Raw genomic sequence first — 27,873 nt, forward strand, 5'->3', positions numbered from 1 at the left:
AATACTGACTATGTCACTGTTAATAGTGATGTTTTCTCGCTGGTGCAGGACACCAGAGAGTACAGAGGATTTGAAATTGGAAGTGATCACTATTTAGTCTTGAGCAGGATAAAATTGAATTTCATATTGAAAAAAATAATATGTAAGAAAGTTCTAAAGCAAATAAAAGTTGAGCAGCTCTCAGATGTGAACTGTAGGCTAAAATACACAAAGATTATTGAAAAAAAAATGAAACAGTTTGAGAACTGGAATCAAACCTTGGAGATTCATTAGCAAGCCTTGAAGAAAGTCCTGATTGACTCAGCTAGAGAGGCATGTGGTGAAGTTGTCAGCAAGGATAGAAAAATTAGAACTCCATGTGGACACTGGAAATTAAACAGTCAGTGAAGGAAAAGAAGAAAGCATATCAAAAATTCCTGGCATATAAGTCAGCTTGTGCTCTTAGAGAATACAGAGGCAAATGCAAGAATGCTAAACACTGTAAAACTAGCTAAACAAAAGTCATGGGAGGACTTTGGCAAGAATATAGAAAATAAATATCAAGAAGGTGGTAAAATATTCTGGAGAGGTGATAAAGGTGATATGAAAATGGAAGAGAAAGATATCCTTGAAGTATGGAGTAATTACTTTGAAAAACTGCTAAATGAAACAAGCAGTGATGACAGCACAGTAGTAAAAAAACACTGACCAGGCATGCAGTCAGGAATACATATCCATACTTGAAGTAGAAAAAGCCATCAAAGGCTTAAAATGTGAAAAGGCAGCAGGAGTATATGATATTCGACCAGAAAAGCTGAAGTATGGTGGTATAAAAGTCTTACAGTGGCTGCATTGCATAGTTCAGAAAGCCTGGACAGAGGAATGAATTCCCAATGATTGGAGTGGAGCTCTCATAATACCCATATATAAAAAGGGAAATAAAACTGAATGTGAATATTACAGAGGTATTTCCCTACTAAGTGTTCCTGGCAAGATCTATGCAAGTATACTTGAGAAACGATTGAGAAGAATTGTGGAAGAAAAGCTTGGTGAAGAACAAGCTGGATTCAGGCCAAATAGAGGCTGTCAGGATCAGATTTTCACTTTACGACAAATAGTCGAGAAAGCATGGGAATATAACAAAGATTTGTATTTAAGTTTTGTCGATTTGGAAAAGGCATATGACAAGGTGCCAAGAGAGAAGCTATTCAATACACTGCAGTTATATGGTGTCAATGGGGCATTATATCAAGCAATACTTAGTCTTTATTTGAGTTGTAAGTCGGCAATTAGAATTGAAGGAAGTACAGGAAGATGGTTTAATGTTAAATCTGGTGTAAGACAAGGATGTACATTATCCCCTCTGTTATTCATTATCTATATGGATCACATTATGAAGGAAAGTAGTATTAAACATGATATTAAAATTGGAGATGTTAATGTCAGCTTTTTGCTTTATGTGGACGATGTTATACTTCTAAATAAATCTGCTACAAGTATGCAAGATTCTCTGACTAAATTGAATAACTGTTGTAATAGATATGGTATGGCATAAGGAAAAATAAATTAGATTTTTAAGGAAATGGATAAATTTGACTGAAAAGTAATAAACAGTTCAAGAAAGTAAGGCTTTACACAAAGCATGATCTAAATAATGCAAGTTAAAGCAACATGTTTGCTTAGTTTGTTGCGATTAACTTCATCCCTCCCCGCCCCCATTCAAGAATAATTTAATTACTAACTTCCCTTGAGAAAGCTATTGTGACAAAAAAATATTATAATCTACTATTTTTTTTTTTTTTTTTTTTTTGGTGGTATCTAGTGGCTCCCCACAGTACATGTAGCATTCCTCCAAGATAACAATCCTTCACATCTGTGATCAAAAATTCACTTTCCCAACACAATTGGATAATCAGTAGATTACTTTAGATAGAAAGGAAACCTTTATATGTAGATGTGGAAAACTTATGATTAATGGATTTCCATTTGACAAATAAACAGCACTTCAACTGCTGAGTATTTAATGAAATGCTATTCACAAAAAAATTATAAAGTGAAGAATTTCAGAATACAGAATAATAATAATAACGAAGTAAATCATTATCATCTCATCTTTCCCTTACATGTTAGGCAGCATCCAGTCATGGCCAACTAAGTTGGCTTTATAGAAAGCTAATTAATTCTCCGATATGACAGCTAATCCTATCTGCTATTGTCTGTCAACTGTGTATATTCTCTAGCCAATTTCTTTGGGTTGTGAGATGAAAAATCTAAATTTCTGGTGGAAAAACTGTCACCTCTCTATGAGGCCAACAACCTTACCTTTAGTGGCAAAGATTCTTTGCATCCATATTTGAATTCAGGTCTTTCAAACGAAAGGACAATCAGTTTAATTCTTTCTCATATAAACAGCAACAAATCCAAAATTAGTAAAATTTACATGATTAAAGTGTGAAGTGTAGTTGACATATATGATGAACTTCAGAAATAACATTTATCAATTTTTCTGTTCTTAATAAGTCAAAATTGTGTCAAAATTTGACAAAATTACCTCATTTTCTTGCCATAACCTATGCTCTTGACTTTTGTACTGATTTTTCTTCTTTACACCACCATCAGCAAATTTTACCAGGAGTGGATCTTTACATCCTTGAAATGCATAAAAATCTGTATAATATCCAAATACATATGTATATAAAAATTCACATATACATTTAAAATCAGCAATTAATTAGTTTTCATTTATATGATGAAACTTCTTTAAATGCTGTATATATACAGGCAACTCTTGTATAACCTGATGTTAGGTTCCACAGAAATGGCACATCAGATAAATCGCGTTATGTGAGACTCAGATCACATAGAAAAAGTAGGGTTATGTTTCTAAATCGTTTTTTTTTTTTAATTATATAAACAACTGAAATAAAGAGCCACTAGGCTTCACTTTGGCGACATAAAATTATTTAAATTAAGGGGATATTAAATCCCACATTATTTCAAAGCCGAATAAGAAACTCAAAGATAGAAATACAAGAGTTTCATGCTGAATATAGCAGACTATAAAAGTTTTAGCTTACGCTACAATCCGCCAAACTTTTATAGGCTGCTATATGCGGCATGAAACTCTTGGATTTCTATCTTTGAATTTCTTATTCGGCTTTGAAATAATGTGGGATTTAATATCCCCTTAATTTAAATAAAATATATAAACAACAATAACATATCTAACAAAAATATATTGTTATTTACCTGATTCACGTAATTCATGTAAGTTAAGAAAACAAACTATGAAACAAATACATAGTATAAAATTGTAAAAATTACAAATTGTACTTAAACTTCATTGCACATAATGCATAAATGTTTTAGGCAAAATAAAATAGTGCATATTTTAATCTTTCATAGCACAAGGATTTGAGGATTGGTTAACAAACACTGGTTTTGTCATGTAATCACCAGATGCATTACTAGAAAACAGTAGAGTAATTCTATCTTTGAAAACTTTGAATCCAGGAGCTGATCTTTCATTTTTCGAAATATAGATGCGTTTTTGCACTTTTTTTTTCCAATATAACCCAGATTCATCCGCATTGAGCACCTGGTCTGCACTATAAATGTTTATAAACTTCGAGAGTTTTGTTTAATAAGATTTCTAAACATAGGAATTTTCTTTTGAGGAGCAATCTTCTATCGAAATCATTAGATTTCTCCATTTTTCCATTAGAATATCGCATACACGATCAATGCACTTTGCACTTATCGTTGACCCAGCAATAAACACTTTCTCGGATTTTATGTTCATTTTGTTTGATTGTTCGAATTGTTGATTCATTTAAATTCAAAGTCCCTGCAAAAACTCCTGGTTTTTCTCCATTTTTCAACCGATCCAAGATTTTGAATATTTTTCTTCGAGACAAATGAATTTTGTTTTCAATGTTGGTTTTTCCTTTCATTGCAGTTTGTGGTCATTACTATAAAAATAAATTTTTTACATAAAAAATGCATTACATATTAATTATGTATGTAACTCACCAGAAAATAAAGTGCTCAGCTGGAGATTAACACACTTATGATTTTTAATGCTCTTTCCTGGCAGAAAACGAAGACAATTTTCAACAATAAATACTTTATATGGTAAACAATTGAGGTACATGCATGCTAAAGGATATTTCCCCTAATATAAATTCACTACTTATAACTACATGCATGATACAGGTAGATGCAAATTTAACAAAGATAAAATTTGATTTTCAAGTCGCACGGTGAAAAACATATGAAAAGATAAATGGTTACTACAATTTGTAGACATTGTTTTTATCGAAACCGGGTTATATGAGGGTTACTACAATTTGTAGACTGCGTTGTATAAGTACCGCATTATACGAGGGTTACCTGTACTTGAGAAGCATTAGTACAGATATAAAACAGGCAACTTCTTCATATGTCACAAAGAAAATCAGGAATGCAGCTAATGCAACTTTGAAAGTGGAAAGTGATTTGGTAAATAAATTAGAAATAAATGAGTATTTAGGCTTATGTGATAGTTTATATTCATGTTGCACTCTAATGGAATAATTTACAGCACAAAGAGAAATAATTAAGCAAAAGGCTTAATCGATCTCAATAGTGTCTCAGCACAGAAACATCATCATCAGGAATTATTATTATTCTGGACAACTCCAGGGAGTCTACAGACTCATCGAGGGAGGCCCTAACATCATGTCAAGAACAACTATTCGACATTCACACAGTATGTATCATACCTCGCCTTGAACTCATTCACGGTCGTAGCACGCACAACAGACTCTGGCAGCTTATTCCACTTATTCACCACTCTCCAAGTAAAAAACCTAGCTCTAACCATCTTCTGCTAACCACATTCTTGTCCAGCTTCCATGTACGGCCCCTAGTCCTCCCAGTCCTATTCTCAAAAATATCTTCTGGATTAATCTTATAGTAACCCTTCAGTAATTTGAATGTCTCAATCACATCACCCCTTTTCCACCTATCGACCAATTTTTGCAACCCACAAATCTTCAACCTGTTCTCATAAGGTTCATTCCACAGACCTGCTATCATCTTGATCACTCGTCTCTGGATCCTCTCCAACTCCACCCCATCAAGAAGAAACCCTGGCGTCCATATCTGAGCACAGCAGTCTAGATGAGGTCTTATCAAGGCTCGATACAGAGGAACAATAACTTGTTTGTCTCTGCTTGTTAAAGTATTTATCAGAAGCCAAGTGATTTGATGAGCTGATTTAGCCACTTTTGCAATGTGCCCCTAAACTTTAATTCCCTATCCACCAACACTCCCAAATCCCTGGCCTCATCAATCTCCTGAGTACGGTTCCACCAATGTGATATACTGCTGCTATTCTTTTCACCCCAAAATGCATAATCTTACACTTTGCCACATAAATTGACATCCATTTTCCCTAGCCCAGTCCTCCAAACTATCCAAATCATCCTGTAAAATGTTGACATCCTGTGCACTCACAATTGCTCTACCCAACTTTGCATCATCAGCAAACAAGTGAACACTTCCTCTCAGATCCTTTCCTATATCATTGATGAACAAATTGAAAAGTAGTGGTCCAAGAACAGAGCCCTGCGGCACATCACTAGTAACAAGCCATCTTTTGGACTCAACTCCTGAATAAACCACTCTCTGGTATCTCTCCATAAACCACTCTCCTATCCATCTCACCAACCCTATATCCATCCCCATTTGCTCCAGTTTACTGATTAGAGTTCCATATGGTATCCTGTCAAAGGCCTTTGCAAGGTCCAGTAAAATCAATGTAAACTCATTACCCTTATCTAGTTCAGCCGTCACTGTGTTATAAAACGTGAGCAAGTTACTGAGGCATGATCTACCCTTCACAAAACCATGTTGTCCCCCATACAATATCCCATTTTCATTTATCCAATCCTGTATTCTTTTCTTGACTAATTTCTCCTAGACTTGACAACGATTCCTGATATGTTAATCAGTCGGTAATTTACAACAGCAGTCTTGGAACCTCCTTTATGCACTGGAACTATTTTCCCCTCTTTCCACCCCCTCGGAACTAACCCAGACCCGAGACTCAAATTAAACAAAATGGTCAAGGGTACTGACAATTCTTTAGCTGCCTCACGTACAACACGCGCTGGTATACCATCCAATCCCACAGATGTATTGACATTGAGGTTATGCAATAGACTACTGAACTCCACTTCATTCACCACAATTCCCGTATAATCTATTGGTTCATTCATTTCTGCAAGGTCACCACCTGGATGATATATTCTTGCAAAGTGCTCACTCAGTAACTCAACTATATCAATGATTCAGTTACCTCCCTATCATCGGCATTCTTTAAAATCCTTCTGCCATATACATTTTTCATTTACTTGCAAGATATTGAAAAAACTGTTTAGGATTCTCTTTACCTGCATGGCCAATGTTCTTTCGTAATCCTTTTTTGCTTTTCTTACCACACTTGTTACCCTTCTGGCCTGAGCTTTATACCGTTCATGTGATTGCGGGTCACCTTTCTCCTTAAATTCCCTCCATAGTTGTTTCTTTTTTTGCAGCTCAAGCTTAATGGTGTTATTCATCCATTTAACTCCTACTTGATTTCGGACTCTAGGTAAACAGTCAGCCATTGCTTCATTCAAACACTTCTTAACTGCCTCCCATGCACTATCAACTTCTAGCCCTTGCAGTTGTACATGCCATGGCACTGAACTAATCAAACTCCTAAGCTTGTCATACTTACTAGCCCGATAATTCCACATGTACCCTGTCTTAATTGTAAATTCCACACCTTTAACCACCTCCCAAGTTAAGACCCTATGATCACTCTCACCAATTGGTGGCAATGTGGTCATATTTGTTACAGCCAAATTCTCAGATGCAATTACTAGGTCAAGCACTCTCTGACCCCTAGTATTTTCCATTACATGTTGTCACAGGTAGTTATCCCTTAATATCTGCATAAAATCCAATTCCTTCATCCCGTGTGTCCTCTCCTCACTCCAATCAATGCGACCATGGTTGAAATCTCCCATAATAATTACCCTCCTTCCACTCATTTCTTCTATTTGCTTGTATATACTATTTCCACCATCTTTTCCATCACCTTGTCTATAGCAGCACCCAATTGTATATTTTGTTCTGCTAGTCACAATCTCACACCAAATGGCCTCAAATGTGCTCTTTTCTCTATCCTGCAATTGAACTTCTATTCTCCTTGGTTGCAGCTCATCAGCTATCATCAACAATACTCCTTCCCCCATTTTATTCTCCCTGTTATTCCTGAACATACTATACCAATCACATTCAATCACACTAGCTATATCATCTACAGTCAGCCATGTTTCGCTAATGCCAATAACCTGTGGCCTGGAAGTGCCAACCAAGGCCAAAAATTCTTCCTTCTTGTTCCTAATACTCCTAGCATTAGTGTACATGAATTGCAGACTCCCGTTAGCCCCATCCCTACCTTGATGCCTTATACTATCTACCCCATTCTGATTTGTTGTCCTTATTCGCCTGGGCATATTATACTCATTCATACACTCAACTGCCTCCCTAAGGTCTGCATATCTACTTCCCCCCCCACTTCATAAATCTAGTTTCCCTGATTCTGCACATCCACTTCATTTAACACAACTTTTCAAGTCTCCTTACACCGAATCCATTCAAATGCAAACCATCCATCTTATATAGATCCTTTCGCCCATCGAACTCTCTCCACACGTCCACAAATTCCACATCACCTGTCATGCATAACCCACGCATAAAGTCATTTGCAATTATGGTCCTCCTTCTAAACACTTCACTGTCGTACCGCGGCAAAAGACTAATCATCCTAACTCTCTCACTCTTTTCTTTTGCTACCTCAAACAATTCATTCAGGTCCTCTATCATTTCCATTTTATCTCCTTTCAAATCATTCGTACCTGCTACAACTATCATTTCTTTCACCCTTTCCTTTTGCTCTCTAATAGACTTACTTACGTCCTTGATGGTTGCACCAGGTTGGTACGATTTTGTGAAATCCTCTACTAACGAATCTCCATACAGCACTCTCTCCTTCATTTTGTTCAAGTTCACACTCATACTCTTATTTTTCCTATCATACTTTTTATTATTGGCTGGTACACTCAGTAGACTTTTGTTCATATGCTCTAGCTGCCACTTTGCGCTTTGTATCGCTCCGCTCAACAACGCGATCTCACACATAGCATCTATCTCATCTTTTTTATTTTCTGTTAAACCATTAATTTGCTCTGTATTAATACCATCATTCAAACTTTCTACATTCACGGCCTCACGGTTCTCTGGTACAACCTCACCATTTCTTGTCATATCACTATTTTCTTCATTCTGAAGTTTGACAAAAATATCACACTCACAACCTGAAATACACTTTAATTCCTCATTTTCCTTACATTTTTTACACACACACACACACATTCACTCCTTTATTATCACCTTTATTACGGGAGCCGTACTCACCTCTATCGTACTTTATCAAATTAATAATTGAAACACCAAAAACACACAAACAGGCACACTAAGATATGCAAAGCAAACAAAACTACGTAATATTCAAGTAAATCTGTCAATGATAACTTAAAATAACACTTATCTTATCAGGAGCTCTCAACGAACACTACACACTATGAATCCCTCTATATATTAAAACGGAATACAATATTAAAATTGTAATAACACACAAGAAACAATAAGTGGAAGAAATGAAACAATAAATAAAGACTAAAGTCCTCTCATAAGACTTATCTCAAGTCTTTCGTGTAGAGTTTTTGATTCGGGAAACTTAATACATCAACATATATTTATATATTAGTAAGAAAATAAGAGGACACGATGATATATTTTGAAGCCTAACATCAGACATCATCAGGAAATTGTGCTATATAAATTGTCATAGATATGACTACTCTCAATCGCTAATGGTTTTTTAAAATAAACATTTTTAGGTCTGTTGAGAATTTTGCATTTTTCTAGTGCAATTATTTAATAATGCTGCCCAATGTTAAACAGCAAAAATTGTAGACTTTTTAACTGAAAAATACACTGTTAATGAGCATGTTTCCAGTATCTCCAAGTAGAATCACATCTTGCTTTGAGATTTGGGTATAATCAAACATAAGTATGGGAGAGTGACATTTTTTTTGCAAAACATACGATGATGTTTGCTTGCACTAAAGTTATCACAATCTAACTGAAGAATGGTTTGGAGAGCAGTATCTAAAATTGCACAAGTAGATATTCTAGCAACTTTCATTAGGAAACCCAAAAAGACTTTGCAGTTAACTGGAGAATGTTACTATGTAAAAAGGAGATAATCAGTAATGGAGTCCTCCTCAGCATTAGTCGCAAGTCTGTCTCCCAATCACATATACTGTGCAACCAAAGATCATAACATGGGAATATAGATAATCAGTGTTAATTCAGATGTCCCACAATTACTAAGATAAATTCATTGTTATTTTTGATGTTTCCATGTTATTGTAATTATATGGTAAGGAAAATTTAATTCATAAATTTTTATTATGAAGATTTGCAGTGGTGCAACTGATGCCTTGCTATAACCAAGTCAGCTGATATTTTATTATTATTATTATCTAAGACCTCCAGGGAGTCAAGGACTCATCAAGGGAAGCTGTAAATTACCCAACCCAGCTATCATACCTGCCCTTGAATTCATTCACACTGGATGCACTCACTACCCGTAAGGGCAAATTATTCCACTCACTCACTGTTCTCTGGGAGAAAAACCTAGATCTTAACCCTTTCTTGACTGAGAACAACCAAAATAATTTTTAATTAATTTTAAATTAATTAATTTAAAATTAATTTAAAATTAATTTTAAAGTTCTGTTACTAATATTTGAAATTTAAATATTTTCAACCATACTGATCAGTTTTGCTATATCAGGATAGGATGCGCACTTTAAGAATTTATGCTAACAATTCTAGGATTTCAGAACCACCACATGCAGAAATTTACTTTATAAGCTTCTGTGCCAAATCACAAATGAACAGCATTAGATACAAACTAATGCTGTATCCTAATAGACCTAGGCCAAACCAAGTAAAACAGTATTTACTTAGTTATCATATAAAGGGGGTATCACACAAACCATGATACCCCTTCATAAAACTTCACAACTGGCACAACATTCGGGCAGGTAGCTTCTTCATGGCATCTTCCAAACCCAGACTTGTCCGTAAAACTGCCAGATGGCGAAGCATAAATAATCATTCCAGAGAATGTTTCCACTGCTCCAGTCTGGCATCCAAAGGCAGTGAGCTTATTGCCATTCTACCCAATGCATGGCATCACCATTGCTCATGTTATTCTTTTGTGTGCAGATGTATGGCCATGGAAACTCGTGTTCTTCAGCTCCTGATGAATATTTGTGATGCTGGCATTGCTTGCGGAGGCATATTGGAACATGGTAGCCAATGTTTCAACCAAACACAGCCAATTTTTTTTCATGACATGAAACTTCACCACTAGCCAAGGCATACTTTTATGGAGACTTTTGAAGAGAAAGCCTTAAACTCAGCCCCACAAAAACCCACTATTTAGCTTCGCTATGTTGATGATTGTGTTTGCTATATTGTCCACATGGCTCAGAGAAACTCCACTCCTTCTTAACACATTTAAACAACCAACACCCCAGAATCCAGTTCACCTTGGAAAAAGAAAACAACAGTTTCCCTTTCCTAGACACTCTAATCACTCGCCAGCCTGATGGATCCTTGGTTTTCTCTGTTTACAAAAAACCCAAGAAAACAGAAAAGATGGCAATGTGACATTGCCGAAATATATGAAGTATTCATTAAAGTTTCTTGTAATAATATTCCAGTATACGTTGTAAATTCCTTAAATAATTTACTAGTCAGTATAAAAGTTTAGCAGTGGCTACATTGCATAATTCAGAAGGATTGGACAGAGGGTCGAATTTCCAATAATTGGAGTAGAGATCTCATAGTCTTGTCTTGTCAGATGTCATCTCCTTCCAGGAGCTTCCACCGTGTACGGTTTTGTGCTTCTCTTTTACATTCTTCATAGGACAAAAAGGTCCAGTCCTTAATATTTCCCATCCAATCTGTTCTCTGTCTTCCTCGTCTTTTTCCTTGTATCATTCCTTCTAGAAGTGTTTCTTGTAGGGATTCAAGCCTTAGTATATGACCAAGGTAAGTGGTTTTCCTTTTCTTAATGGTTTTCAACAGAGTCCTATCTTCTCCAATCATCTCTAATATTTCTAAATTACTTTTTTTGGCAGTCCATGGGACTAAGAATTGTTCTGAGGATCCACATCTCAAAGGGCTTTTAGTTTACTTGCACAATATTTTGATATTGTCCAGGTTTCTGTTCCATATAGCCGTGTAGTATTTGGACAGCCTAATTCTTGTTTTTGTGTGAATTTCCCTTGAGGTCAGAATGTTTTTCATGCTAATGAGGGTTGAGCTAGCAATTTCTATTCTCCTTAATATTTCCTTATCACACTTTACATTCTCTATAATTAGTTGATCCAAATATATATAACTCTATACTTGATCTAAAGTATTTCCTCTGATCTTAATATTTATATCGGGTATTTTCCCTTTTTTCTCTTGTTACTAGCATGGTTTTGGTTTTTTTGAAGTTGAAATTAAGTCCATATTTTTCACTTAGTTTAAGCATCTCTTCTAATAGGTTTGAAGATCTTTTTTTTATTTTCAGCTAGCAGTACTGTATCGTCTGCATATCTTAAGTTGTTTATATTCCTGCCTCCTTTAAATTCTTCCAATTGCTGGAAGATATTTTCAGTATAGAGCAGTGGTTCTTAACCTGGGGTACGAGAGAAGTTTCTAAATTTTGACCCAGATTCAATGGACGACAGCTATTTAATAAAAGACAATCTTATTGAAATACGAGCCAATGCACATATTCAAATGGTATACACAGTTATCCACAGCTGGCAAAAGCAGCATTGCAGACACTTTTACCATTTGCCACCACCTACCTGTGTGAAATGGGATTTTCATCACTTTTGCACATAAAAACAAAAGCCAGAAATCGCTTGAATGCAAGTGATGGCTTCTGTGGCTCTTCCAAAAAAGGAGCCTCGCTTCAAAAGTATTATTATGAATAAATAACAACAACACAGCAATTAAAAATTGAAATATTGTTTTGTATGTATATGTATGTGTTTATTTTTCAATAAATAAATTACCTTGTAATTTATTTCCTTTTTATTTATTTATTAATTTCCTAAATAAAGAAATAGAAACACATTTTTCAAGGGGGTGTGAGAACTTATTTTTAGATTCAACGGGGTGCCGATCACTAAAAAGGTTAAGACCCACTGGTATAGAGGTTAAACAATATAGGAGAAAAAAAACAGCCTTGTCTGACACCCTTCTTTACTGGGAATTCTTCTGAGGTTTCACCTGATATTTTTATTGAGGCAGTTTGCTCCCAATATAGATTTATCAGTAATCTGGTATCTTTACCATCTACTCCTAATTTTCTGATGTATTTGATTAGTTGTTCATGTCGTATATTGTCAAAGGCCTTTGTGTAGTCAATAAAACAAAGCCGACTTCTTTCTGCTTCTCCAGGTATCTTTCTATAATAGTTCTAATGTTGAAGAGTCCTTCTCTAGTTCCTTTATTTTCCTGGAAACCAGATTGTGTTTCATTAATTTCCAATTTGATTTTATGTTTATTTCTTTCTAGGATGATATATAACATAACTTTTGCTATTTGACTGATTGTTCTGTACTCCTCACATCTGATTGTCTTCGATTTTTTAGGTACTGGTAGGAATGGCGAGTGCTTAAAATCTTTTGGCAGGTGTCCAGTTTCAAATATTTTGTTACATATGTCAGTCAGTGATCTTATAGCCTTATCATCCAAAGCCTTTAGATATTCTGCCATAATTCCATCCATTCCTGGAGCTATTCCTGGTTTCAGTTTCCTAATGGCATTTGTTACTTCCCAGGTAAGAATAGTAAGCCCCTCCAAATCTTCTTGCATCGGCTTATCTATTCTATCATGATTGTAGAGTTCCTTTGAATAAGCTATCCATCTATCCCTTATTTTGTCATTCTCCATTAGGATGTTTCCACTGATATCTTCAATGCAATGAGAGCCTACCCTCTTGAAAGATTTACTAGTTAGCTGTAACTTGTTCATGAAGTTCTGATTTTGTGCTTTTTGTTCAATTTCCTTGCATTTATTGTTAATCCATAGTTCTTTTGCAATCCTGCATTCTTTCCAAATCTTGTTTAAGTTCTTATATTCAGGATGATTTTTTTTCTTTCTTTCCTCCATCATTTTCAGTATCTTGTCATTCATCCAAGGTTTACTCATCTTCTTCTCAAATTTGGGAATTGTTTGTTTTACTGCCTTTTTTATGTGCTCTTTAAGTTTCTGCCATTTTTCTCAATGTCATCTTTAGGATAAGGACACTTAGTGAAATCAAGAACGTTAACAGCAGTGGATTGTGCCAGTTCCTTTAAAAATTTGTCTTGTATTTCTTGATTTTTAAGGGAGCCAAGATCATATTTTTCTATGTTTACAGGTTTCATTGTTTTCTTTAGTTTTATTGCTGCTTTAATGACCACAGGGCTGTGGTCTGACCAAAATATCAGCCCCTGGGTATTATGTTTTGGCTTGTAAGATGTTATTCCGGAATCTTTTTTTTAATCATTATATAATCAATCTGGTTCCTACAGCTGTCTCCAGGACTTTTCCATGTGTAAAGTCTTCTAGGAAGTTGGCTAAATGAAGTATTTGTTATTACCAGATTGTTTTCTTCACAGAACTGCATTAATCTTTCTCCTCTTGGATTTCTATGTCCCAGGTCCTGGTTTCCTATGCAGGAAGAGATCTTTTCTGAGCCTACTTTAGCATTTAGATGTCCCATAACAATAGTCTTGGGGAAGACCGGACTCCTACCAGCAGCATCCCTTGGATGGCGGATGAGGGAAGCCCCAATGGACTGCTCCGAATAAAGAATAAGGAGCCATGGACCAAAGGGCGTGGCAAAGGAAAGGCAAGCCGACCACACTAAAATGCCAAAAACTTCCATGAATTACACGATTATCGGGAATACATCTTGCACTACTGCGTACGGGGTAGCCGACGCGCCAACACGAGCCTCACATAGTGTTGGTGAGAAATCTTCTATGTGGGCAGCAAAATGTAATAAGTATATAGCTACTGTAAATATCAGATCTCTATACAAAGCAGGAAAACTCCAAATTCTACAAGAGAATCTGAAAAGGATAAAGTGGGATATCATAGGAATCTCAGAAACTCACTGGACAGGAGAAGAATGCTTAAACATAAAGTATTTGTTTAATTATTTTATTCGGAGGGCAAATTATTTTATTCAGGAAGAAGAGACAATGTACATAGAGGAGTTGCAATCCTAATAAAACAAAATCTTACTGCAAGTGTAACAGATATTAAGCCTATCTCATCCAGAATAATAGGAATTAGACTAAAAACCAAAGAAAAAGGACTACAAATAAAGGTTATCCAGATTTACGCACCGGATGCAAATTACAATGAAGAAGACATCGAACTATTCTACAAAAAGAAATAGATAATACAAACTCCAGAGACATCTTACTCATAATCAGAGATTTGAACGCTAAGATTGGAACTTTCAGAGAAGAGCTAAAAAATATAATGGGGAAATTTGGAATTGGAACCGAAAATGAAAGGGGAGAAACTATGCTCAATTTCTGCAGAGAAACCAACCTTCTCATCTCAAGCACAATGTTTTACCATAGATCTAATTTTAAATACACCTGGACCTCACCAGATAGAGAAATACAAAATTGTACAGATTATATCCTAATTAGAAGTAAACGGAAAACCTCAATCAAAAACGTAAGAATGCTCAAAAGCCTAGATCTGGATACAGACCATGAACTCCTCTCTGCAATAATGCAGATAAAATTCAAAGTGAACTATAAAAGAAATAGAATTGATAAACTCCACATGGAAAAGTTAAAAAACAACCAAATAAGATTAGACTACATTAGGAAAATTGAAGAAATAAATAGGACTCAAACAGATAAAAAAGAAAACCTTTGGAAAACAGGAAAAGAAATATTAATTAACTAGGCAAGAGAAACTTTAGGAATTTATAAGAGACCTAATAATAAATGGATAACATCTGAAATATTAGAAAAATGTGAAGAAAAAAGAAAACTAAAAACAAAAATAAACAAACATACCTCAGAAGAAAACAAGAGAAAATACAAACAACTCAAAAATGAAATTGATAAACTCTGCAGACAGGCTAAAGAAAACTGACTAAACAAAAAAAAGCAGAAAAATGAAATGAGGTATATAAACACCATAACTTAAAAACATTACATTACATAACACAATTAAAGAAATTACAAAAATCTTTTCACCACTACTGCTCACAATGATCAACCATCAGGGTGAGGAAACAGGAAACCCAAATGCGATAAAGGCAATATGGATGGAACACTACCAAGAAACCTTTAAGAATGAAAGCAGTAACTACCTAATAACAAAGCCCCACACTAACTCAAGATATGACAACTTACTGATCCTTCCATCAGAAGTAGAGAATGCTCTAAAGCAAATGAAATCTGACAATGCACCAGGGATAGACCAAATTCTATCAGAACTCTGGAAAGAAGGAAAGCAAACAACTTCCTTACCACACTTTTCAACAAAATCATTAAATCAGAAGAAATACCAGAAGATTGGAGAACAGGAATTATCATATCAATTTACAAGAAAGGTGATAGGAAAAATTGTAAAAACTACAGACCAATCACATTACTCAGCCATGCTTACAAAATATTTACAAGAGTCTTACAGAACAGAATAATGAGTACATATGAGATCATTCTTAGTGAAGAACAGGCAGGCTTCAGAAAGAATTGCTCCAAATTGGATCAGATCTTCATAATACAAAGACTAGCAGAATTATACTGGGAACATAAAAAAAATATCTATTACTGTTTTATAGATTTTAAACAGGCATTTGACTGAATAAAGAGAGTAATCTTATTAAGAATATTAAAACAGAAACAAATCGATGAAGATACCCTAAACATCTTAGAAAATATTATAGTCTCACAGAAGCAATAATTAAATTCAATAGTATAACAACAGATAAAATAAACGTCAGTAAAGGAGTAGCCCAAGGATGTCCCATCTCCCCATACCTTTTTAACATCTACCTAGAGGACATAGTTAACCAAGCCATGGAAGGAGAAAAAGGGGTCAACCTAAATGGTTATAACCTTAATAACATAAAATACGCAGATGACATTGTTATGAATAGCAGACACAAAAGAAAAATTGGTGAACCTATTAACAAACTAAACAATATGGCTAAAGAATATAGCATGACCATAAATACAGCAAAACAAAAATCTTGATAATTGGAAAAAACATAGAAAAACTAAACCTCTCCTTGAATGGATCAACAATTGAACAGGTAAAACAATTTAACTATTTAGGAACAGTAATAACAGAACACCTAGATACCATGACCACTATTAAACATAGAATATCGACTGCATGGTCATAATTTAATAAGCCATGTAAAATCTGGAAAAATAATAAAATCTCCAAACCTCTAAAAATAAAATGATATAATGCAATTATAATACCCACTGTGCTATATGCTTCAGAAACTTGGTCACTCAAGCAGACAGAGATATGAAAACTGGAGGCTTTCGAGATGAAATGTCTCAGAAAAATAAATAAAACAAAATGGACAGAAAAGAAAACAAATGAAACTGTAAGACAAGACCTAAAATATATAGACTCATTAATCGAAAAGATCAAAAGAAGACAACTTCAATGGTACGGACAGGTCAAGAGAATGTCATAAAAAAAAAAAAAACTACCCAACCTTGCTCTGTATGCAAGAATAAAAGAAAAAAAGGAAGACTAAGAACTAAATGGATAACAACAATAAAGGTCAACTCTGGATTACAAACATATAGACATCTCACCAGCCACGCAAGAACCCGAGACTCCTTGAGGTTGTTGTGGAAACATGGAAGACTCAACCCGTTCCCAACAGAAGAAGACAGTAAGTAAGTAAATAACAATAATTATGTCATCTGATTTAGTATTGTTAAGTGCATTTTGAATGCCTTCATAGAAACATATATGCGCCTACTCCCGTATACGGGAATAAAAAGGCGTTAGCTGATTTTTTTTTTTTTTTATTTGAACAATAAAAATAAAAGGTGGAGCTGCAATTTTTAATGCAATTATCCTGTCACTTATGGGCCAAAATCCAAGTAAGGATTGTGCAATCTTATTTTTTAGTACAAATGCTACTCCATTCCTATGACTGTCTCCACATGAATATATAACTGAATGGCTCTTTCTGTTTATTATTCCACTATTAGTCCATTTGACTTTACTGATACCAGCAATGTCAATTTCAATTGCTTCAAGTTCTCATATAAGGTTATCTAACCTTCCAGCTTCATATAAGGACCTTACATTCCAAGTTGCAAGCCTTAAGAGAAGATTCTTGGTTTTCAGACACGAAGAATCAGAAGATACCCTCCATGGAGGGTTTAAGATATCTTCATCATATGCTATCTTCATAGTATCTGGCTTACGTTCCCCAGTTTCATTCTCTTCTTCCCTGTAATGTTTCCAAGTGACGAAAGTTGCAAACGGTCCAACCTTGTCTCTATTACTCAAATCCAACATGGTTCTCTGTTTCATTGTTTACTGCAGAAGGTTACGTGGTGAGGTTCCTGTCTCTTCCACGGTGACTGGCCACATCTCTGTTTTGTCTCTGAGTGTGCCCGAGTACTATGGTCTCATAGTCTCATGCGTACTATGATCTCATAGTACCCATCTACAAAAAAGAGAATAAAGCGGAATGTGAGAATTACAGAGGAATTTCTCTACCAGGTGTTTAGGAAAGATTTATGCAAGCATACTTGAAAAGGAGTTGAGAAAGATTGTAGAAGAACATGCTGGGTTCAGGCCAAATGGAGGAGTCGAGATCAGATTTTCACTTTAAGATAAATAGTTGAGAAATCGTAGGAATATGACAAGCAACTGTACTTAAGTTTTGTAGATCTGGAAAAGGCATATGATAAGGTGCTCAGAGCAAAGCTTTTCAAAACACTACAATTGTATGGGGTGAATGGAATATTATAAAGAGCAATACATAGTCTATATTTAAGCTGTCAGTCAGCAGTTAGAGAATTACAGGAATATGGTCTGACATAAAATCAGGAGTATGACAAGGATGTACATTATCCCCACTCTTATTCATCATTTAAATGAAACACATTAAGAAAGAAAGTGATGTTATGCCTGATATTAGAAATGGAGATGTCTAACTTAGCTCTCTTTGCTTTATGTAGATAAACACATTTAGTGTTAAGTCTCGAGGCTTTGAATTAAACTCTGATCATTATATGGTATCAGCAAAAATTCGTTTTAAACCAAAGTGGCTAAAAACACATAGAATTAAAAATCCTTACTGGCCAAGCTACAAAATTACTTCATTACAGGATCCTCAAGTTAGACAACAATATCAAAAATGCACAAACTTAAAAACAGAAACCACACAAGAATCAAGTGACACAGAAGATGAATGGGAAAATTCGAAACAAATTCTCACAAAAGCAGCAACAGAAACCTTAGGAATAAAGCACAAATGGATTAGAAAAAGAGGACTACAAGACTGGAACAAAGAAATAGAAAATATAATAAAAACCAAAAAGGACAGTTACCAGAAATGGCTAAATTCCAAAACAATAGAAGCAGAAATAGAGAAAAAGAAACAGTGCAATTGCAAAACAAGAAGTAAGGAAAAAACATAGAGAAAGAAGGAACAATTTCGTAACAGAACTAGAAAAGGATTTATTTAAGCCACAACCCAAAACCTATAAAGTAATAAAATACATGAATAAAGAAATAAAAGAAAAGATAAAAATACAAACAATAGATTTAGAAAAATGGACCTATTTTCAAAATCTCTGGACAGATGAGAACAATGAAATAAAATTTTATAAGTCAAAGAATGACCTAATAGAAAATATCACAATGTTAGAACTGAAAAATATAATAAAGAAGATGAAAATTAGGAAAACACCAGGAGAAGACAATATAAATATAGAACTATACAAAAATGCAGGTGAAAAATTTAATGAAAAAGACTTCTGAAATTTTTTAATATGGTTTGGATGTCCAGAAAAACCCCTAACTCTTGGAAAAAAGCACTGGTTATCCCAGTCTATAAAAAAAGAAATAAAGACAATTGTAATAATTATAGGGGAATTAGCCTGCTGAATACAGGATATAAAATATATGCAGGAATATGAAAAGAGAAACTAAGCAGCATTGTAGAAGACAAATTACTAGAAGAACAAAATGGTTTCCGAAAAGGCTGATCCTGCATAGATCCAATTTTTACTTTAAAATTATTAATAGAAAAGAGAAGAGAATTTCAAAAAGAAACACACGTGGCCTTTATTGATTATGAAAAAGCCTTTGACAAAATTAGTAGACAAAAATTGTTTAAAATATTAACCGATTTAAACATACCACACCAACTTTTACAATCTATTCAAGAAATATATACAGGAAATTTAAATAGCAGTTAAATTAGAACACATCTTAGAATGGAAAGATATATCAAGAGGAGTACGACAAGGATGTACCCTCTCACCTCTGCTTTTCAATATATATATATGAATGAAATATTAACAATCTGGAAACAGCATAACCCATTTGGTATACAAATGACCCCATAAATGAAGATAGATGCACTACTATTTGCAGATGATCAAATAGTATTAGCTACATCAGAAGATGACTTACTAAGATCATTAAAATCATTAAATAATATCTCAAAGCAATATAATATGACAATATCTAAAGAAAAAACAAAAATAATGACATTCACAGGAGAAAACCCAATAAGAAGTAAAATAGTGATAAATAATAAAATACTAGAACAAGTAAACACTTTCAGATACTTGGGATGTGATCTATCATACGAAGAAGAAAAAGACATAGACACTAAAATATCAAACTTTGTCAAAGTAAATGGCATAATAAATAATATATTTAAGCCATCCCTAGTACAAAAACACACCAGAATCAGACTATATAATGTCTTGTCAAAACTAACTTTACTATACGGAAGCAAAACATGGACCATGAAAAGGAAAGATGAAAAACAAATTCAAACAGCAGAAATTAAATTCCTCAGAAAAACAGCTGGATATACCAAGTGGGACCACAAAACAAATGAAGAAATCTTACAATACCTGAAAATAAAACCAATTAATTACTACATAAGACAGTATAAACAAAAATGGCTAGAACATTTAAATCGAATGAACAACAGTAGACTACCAAAAATATTATACAGATACAAAATAAGTGGAAAAAGAAGAATCGGAAGACCAAGAAAGAGATGGCATGAGACCAGAACAGGCCACCTGGCCTAAATTCCATGTTAGGAAGAAGAAGAAGTGTTAAGTCTCCAGGATTCTCTAACTAAACTGAATAACAGCGAAAACAAATTTGGCATGAAAATCGGCAACAAAAAGATCAAACTATGAAAATAGGCAAGAGCATAGAAAACTTCAGGCTGCATTCCGAATGGAAATCCTATAGAATAAGTAAAATATTTCAGCTATTTAGGAATAGTTTTTAGTGAAGATGGCAGGTTAAATCTGGAAATAGACAACAGATTAAGCAACACTGGTATGGTGGATAGCCCAGCTGAATAAATTTATTAAGAGAAAAATTAGCAGTATACAAGACAGTGTTCTAACCAGTTTTGAGTTATGGATCTAAGAGTTGGGTTAGAAGAGGGTTCTGAGAAAAATTAGGGGAGTGATCTGGAGGCAGCAATAGCAGAATCATATTAAAAATGATGATATTAGAAAGGAACTCAAAACTATTAGTATTCAAGAATGTGTAAGCAGAGCTAATCTAAGGGTATGGCCACTTAAATAGAATGGATGAGGAAAGGTTAACAAAACAGGTGTTTGATGCCACAGTGGCAGGGAAAGAGACTCAGAGTAAGACCAAGGTCTAGGTGGGTTGATTAAATCAGAAATGTCTTAGAAGAACGAAATGTTAGTTATGACATATTGGAGTTTCTACAAGTAATAAGACTAATTTGGAGAAAAATTGTTGATATAAGATGAATAATTATGTAAACTTAATCATGTAGTGCTGTCATAGTAACCTGACCATCTCATGGGGGGTTACATATCAGGATAATGACGATTATTGATGATATCATCAGGTAAGAAGTGGAAAAACAAAGAATAGCAGATTTTACACACTGAACAGCAATTGCAAGTGATCAGAAAGGGGATTGGGGGGGGGGAACTAAATGTAAGATATTCCTAAATCATTCTTTCATGAGTCATCCAAAAATTATATAAATCAGGTAGGCCAGTAAATAAGCTTGCAATGAATAAGTGACCATGACAAACAAACAATGTTTTAGTGAAAACAGGGTTTAACAAAAGTCATTAATAAACTTTTATTACATTCTGGGATGCCTTTAAGAAGAAATTAAACATATAAATTTGCTAATTTTTGTAATAACTGACGAACAAAAACATCTTTCAAACAACTAAAGTAATATTTTTAAAAAATCACCTTGTAAAGCTTTTCCATTAAAAATGGAAATAATTTGTTCACATTTATCCTTAGTTTCCATCCTATAAAAAAAATAAAATAAGTTAATTAGTTTATGGAAATATTTCAAATTATAGCATTACAAAGATTTACTGAAAAAAGCCTTAAATGGGAAAAAAAAAAAAAAAGTCACATGATAAACTACATTACGAGCTAGTAATATTTGTTATAAATCCCACAAATGTGTTAAATGTTAACATAGCAGCATTCTCATTGCATTGTAAAAAATTACATGTTTTCATCCAAGCTTACATTTAAAACTATTAAAATCATAATCCCTTTTAATTGAATGAAAAATTTCTTTATTTGTATCATGAGTTATGATTACAAACCCATTCTCTAACTCCATTTTAAAAAAAATTATTTACAAATATGTGCAGCATCAAAAAATGCATAACCTACAATCTCTTTTTGATCTATCATTCCAAATTTCTTGGCCTATAATATTATAAAATATGACTCATGAAACACTTTTTTTTAATGCTATTCTTGAATATTCCTTTCCATAAGAGATATTAAGTGAAGCTGAGAAATGGATTATAGTAATCTGCAAATTCACATGGAGATAGAGCACAAGAAATAAGAAACTCTCACTAACTGTTAATTGTTGATAGTAATATTTCTCACTTGTTCAGAACAGAGTACTGAAAACTTGAAATAGGAAGTGATCCATGTATTGTAGATTTAAAAATTCTTCATCAGCCAAGAACTTATTGGCAATCTGAAATAATGGTATTATTATGATTCAGGCCTCAATGGAGTCACAAGACTCATCATGGAAGGCCCATCCTAAAAATCACAAAGTCTGTCATTGACTGTTCGTGCTGTCACCAAACTATCAAGCAATGCATTCCATGGTTCAACCACCCTCCATGTAAAGAAACTATTCCTCACTCTCTTGCTCAGAACTTCCTTTCATACTGAACTACAAAGCAGGAAATTATGACCAACTGAGAAGTACACTGAGTTCAATGGAATGGGATCGGTTGCTGGATGGAAAGAATACTGACAGTGTATGGGAAGCATTTAAACAATACTTAAATGATACAATATCAGAAGGTGTCCTGAGACCTGGAAGAATAAATAGGATAGGAATCAAGTGGATTTGCAATCTTATTAAGCAAGAAATTCGTAAGAAGAGGATGATGTGGAAGGAATACCATGTACATAAGGATGATGTCCATTATGAAAATTATAAGCAGCAGGCTAGAATAGTCACAACTGTTGTATGGAAAGTAAAGCCTGAGTATGAAATGAAACTGGCTCTGCAAGCTAAAGACAATCCACAAGAATTTTATCAATATGCTGCAAGTAAAAGAAAGAATGAATATGAAAGAATAACTCTTATGAATCTAGGTGGTGTGAAGGTAAGAGATGCATATGAGGGTGATCTGAAAAGTTCTTGGCCTAACAATGAAAAAACGAATTTATAATTTCAAAATTATTTTTATTTTTCAACATAATCTCCCTTAAGACTAATAATTTATTCCAGCGATGCTCCAGCGCCATTATTCTGTCTCTGCAGTGGTTCTCAGTCAGATCTGCAAAATACCCCTCTACAGCTGCAATCACCTCTTGATTTGAAAAAAAAAAATGCTGACCAGCGAGGAAGAATTTTAGTTTTGGGAAGAGATGGAAGTCAGAGGGAGCCAAATCTGGAGAATAGGATGGATGTTCCAACAATTCATAGTGCAGATCCCTTAATTTTCCCATTGTCAAAACACCTTTGTGGGAAGGGGCATTGTCCTGATAAAAGATGATTTTTTTCTTCTGCAAAACAGGTCTTTTCTCAAGATTTTTTCATCTAGTCTGGTTAAGAGATCGGAATAATATTCCCCGGTTATTGTTTTACCCTTTTCAAAGCAAAACCAATGCCATGACCTTTCCTGCTGATGGAACTGGCCTTCTGTCCACTGTTTTGACTGCTGTTTGGATTCTGGTGTGTAATGGTGAATGAAAGTCTCATCCAAGCTAAAGAGGATGAGTAATAAATTAAATTAATGTTTGAGTCTTGACAAGTAACAGACTGATTTGGAGGAAAATTGTAGATAGGAAGTTAGTAATATGTAAATTTTTCATGCAGTACTATCATATCCTGTACACCCCTTGAGGGTACATGTCAGGAATTTGATGATGATGATAAATCGATGCACATTGTTCCAAGCACTGTTCAGAGATTTTCATGCGAATGCATTTTTGATCTGTTGTGGGCAAGTGCGGCACCCATTTTGCACAAAGCTTTATCATTTGCAACTCTTCATGCAAAATATATCCTACACGTTCTTCTGAAATGCCTATAGTCTCAGCAATTTCACACACTATGACTTGCCGGTCATCCAATGCCATATCGTGCACTTGATCAATGATTTCTGATGTTGTTACACTTTTTGGATGTCCTTCACGTGGATCATCTTTAAGGCTGATACAGCAAATTTTAAACTCGTCAGCCCATTTCTTAATTGTCGAAAACAAAGGAGAAAAGTGCCCATAAACTTTTATGAACTTCAAATGAATTTCTTTTGCCATTAAACCTTCTTTAACAAAGAATTTTATAACTGCACAATACCCAATTTTATCAATTTCAAGGAATACAGACAACACTTTGGCTTCCGACAGCTGTATAAAAAAGACTACTTCATAGAATGACTTGCAATTTCACATGGATGCTTTTGACAGATGTACCAACTTGAAAAAAATAAATCTCGCAGTAGTGTTGCCATCTATGGTCAAGGCTGAGAACTTTTCAGACCACCCTCGTAAGAGGTTGTTCAACTAATGAGTACCCATTTTGCTAAAAGCTATCAACTGGCGTATGCAACATTGAGTTCACTGCTACCTCTTCACTGAATGGAGAAACTCAGGTGTATGTGGATGAGGTATTAGAGCTGTTGCACAAAGGAATAAGAATTCAGCAATAGGGACTAAATGGATATATAATTGGTAGTATCTAAGGAGTAGTGGTGAAGATTTTGGAAAAATTAGTTAGGGATTGCATTCAGAAATCAGTTGACAGTGAATCTCTGCTTTGCAATGAGCAACATGGGTTTCTAAGGTAAGGTCATGTTTTAGCAACTTGCTCACATTCTGTAACAATGTTACCATTGAACTACACAAGGGGAATGGATACACCATGATACTTTTGGATTTTGCTAAGGCTTTTGACAGAATACAGCATGGTAGACTGTTGCATAAATTGGAGAATATGGGTTTGGGTTATAGAATATTAGCACAGATAAGAGGATGGCTTACTGACAGATATCAAATAATGGTATACAGGGGATGTGCGTCTGCAAGATTTAAGCACTGATCCTTGTGATACACATTAATGATATTGGGAAGGATTTGACAAGCGACATACAGCTATTTGCTGATGATGAAAAGATAGGTAGGGTAATCAGGAATGCTGCTGATATGCAGTACTTGCAGAATGATTTGAATAGGCTGGAATTGTGGGCATGGGAAAATGGATGTCTGTTCAAGCCAATAAAGAACATCAAGCAGCTGACACGTGTGCACCACTGATTGCTGTAGATAGAATGGCTGAATTCAGTGGCTTAATAAGGTGTTGAAATAAAGAAAGTTTTTCTATGAGATATATCATTAATCATTAATGTTAACATAGCAGAGAAGGAAGCTGAGGTTTATCAGATACCTTTACCATGGCATCAAGCACCAATCTTTTACAATGGACAGGCTGTAAATTTTAATCCCAGTGTGACATGGTGTAATGATTTTAACATGTAACATGGTGTAATGATGTTAAATGATTTTAACAGCCTGGTATAAGGCTACTACTGTGATTATTAGAAACCTGAAAAGCATGAAGATTATTTAATCTGGTTTTTAGGACAGACTCCTTGATTGATTAACTTTTTTTTTCTTTTGGATGCAGTTGTGAAAATTAATTGATTGAAAAATAGATTGAAAACTTAATATTTATACATCTTACCTTGCAAACCCAACACCTCGAGAATGCATATTATTATCACGAAGAATTCGTGTAGAAACTACTAGACCGTATGGCTCTAGCATTTTTTCTAAGTCTGTTTCTGTCATGTACAAAGGCAAATTGGCAATGTACAAATTAGTAGGATCTTGTTCCTGTTGCTGAAAATAAACAGTCTATCATTAGAAAATAAACAATCAAAGTAGTCAATAATTAAATTATTAAATATTCAATGTAACAAAAAATTACAAATTGTCAAGTTTTACAATAAGAACGTGAAATGTAAAATTTGAAATGTGATGTTGCAAATGCCATGGATAGTGTTTGATATTATTAGACAAAACAGTATTTTTTTTTTATTAAGAGATTTTAATCATAGTCATAACCAGCTCATAGTCAGTGTGTTTGAAAATGTATTTGTAGGCTTTGTATATGTTTCATTTTCAAACACACTGACTATAAGCTGGTGTTCACCACAAATCAAAAATTGGCAACACTTCTAAAACCTACTAAATCTCACACACACACAAGAAGAAATACTAGAACACCACAATGTGGTTACAAATTTCCTTGCCAACAAGACTGTGATGTAATAAATTTAGTTTAATCCTTTATCAAAGTGTAAGTAAACAAAGTTTGCACCTGAAAATATCTTCAGGACTGAGGTAAGGTGGTACATCCCTTGGCAACTCATAGCAAAGGTGGACCAAGCTCTCCCCACTCCTTGTCTCAGTATCTCCCATAATGCAAAGCACATCTCCTTGTGGACATGTATACTGCTATGCATTAAGGGAATGGCCACTATCCAGACCGGTTTCGACCTTTATTGAGGTCTCGTCAGTGGGAGACAGATCCAGAGTGGTGATACTAAGGCAGAAGCAATGGAGAGGTCATATTTACCTATACAAGTTGTATAGGTAAATATGAGAGGTCATATTTACCTATACGATATTAAATTACTCTGGATTTAGAGAAAGATGCTGGAAGTTTATTTTGCATTTGGTTAGACTATAATAAATTTAGTTTAATCCTTTATCCAAGTGTAAGCAAACAAAGTTTGCGCTTGAAAATATCTTCAGGACTGAGGTAAAGTGGTACATCCCTTGGCAACTCATAGCAAAGGTGGACCAAGCTCTCATCACTCCTTGTCTCAGTCTTTCCTATAATGCAAAGAACATCTCCTTGCAGACATGTATACTGCTATGCATTAAGGTCTCGTCCCACTGACGAGACCTCAATAAAGGTCGAAACTGGTCGGTAGTGGCCATTCCCTTAATGCATAGCAGTATACATGTCTGCAAGGAGATGTGCTTTTTGCATAATGGGAGATAATGAGACGGAGTGATGACAGCTTGGTCCACCTTTGCTATGAGTTGCCATGTACCACCTTACCTCAGTCCTGAAGATAATTTCAGGTGCAAACTTTGTTTGTTTACACTGGATAAAGGATTAAACTAAATTTATTATAGTCTAACCAAGTGCAAAATAAACTTCCAACAAGATTGTGATGTCACCTACACAGGTTCTACTATCAGATCTTTGTGGGCAAGACTACAAGAACACTTCCATGACTGCAACATTTCAATTCCAGAACATTTAAACAATAAAAAATGCAACAACCAAAAGAAAAACAGAACACAAAATACAGGAAAAACAGAAATAGCTGTCCATCCCCTTGAACAGAAACATACCCTGCAAATCGACAAGGCCATAATAGTAGACATACAGGAAAACAAAACAATGCTTAGAATATCAGAAACAATAGCCATAAAATGTGACAAAACTCAATAAATGTCCACTGGCCCTATATAATTTCTGAGAGTTGGAAGCTCCATAACATAAAAATTAGGTCACGACTCTGACCAATAGAATACAACACAGATACACCAAAGACAGAAATACCAAGCCAATATGACATAGCCTCCACTTCCTCCAAGAGCTCCAAAGATGATGCACTGTTGAAACAGCTCGTACCCCGTTCTCCCACCCCTGATCTTATCCCATAACATCCTTCTCCTTCCCCTAAAATTTCTATGTCCACCCCCATCCCAAAGTATTCTCTGCCCACCTTTAATAATTTTAAAAAAATATTTTTTAAAAAAATGGGTTTTTCAAAAAAAAAAGTTTGCATACCTCTTGCCTCACCAATAATTCTCCCACATCTCTCAAACCCCACTTTTCCGACCCCCTTCCATTCAGGTCTTACTTCCTTGTTT

The 27,873-nt window shown here is 34.7% G+C and overlaps 1 protein-coding gene across 3 annotated transcripts in view; it reads right to left on the reverse strand.

Annotated features, from left to right (window-relative positions):
- The window catches only part of LOC150105263 (protein alan shepard-like), a 323,518-nt gene that overhangs the window by 205,131 nt on the left and 90,514 nt on the right, over positions 1–27,873 (reverse strand). For all 3 annotated transcript variants that reach the window (XM_090394029.1, XM_090394030.1, XM_090394028.1), the window contains exons 5-7: positions 25,661–25,818; positions 21,673–21,734; positions 2,531–2,628 (exon numbers count right to left, since the gene is read on the reverse strand). In XM_090394029.1, the coding sequence (XP_090250155.1) occupies positions 2,531–2,628; positions 21,673–21,734; positions 25,661–25,818 (318 nt within the window). The remainder of the gene's footprint in view (positions 1–2,530; positions 2,629–21,672; positions 21,735–25,660; positions 25,819–27,873) is intronic.

Source organism: Typopeltis vanoorti, chromosome 6 (assembly GCF_054136105.1).
Source record: "Typopeltis vanoorti isolate ZY-2024b chromosome 6, IOZ_Tvanoo_1.0, whole genome shotgun sequence".
Taxonomy (NCBI): Eukaryota; Metazoa; Arthropoda; class Arachnida; order Uropygi; family Thelyphonidae; genus Typopeltis; species Typopeltis vanoorti.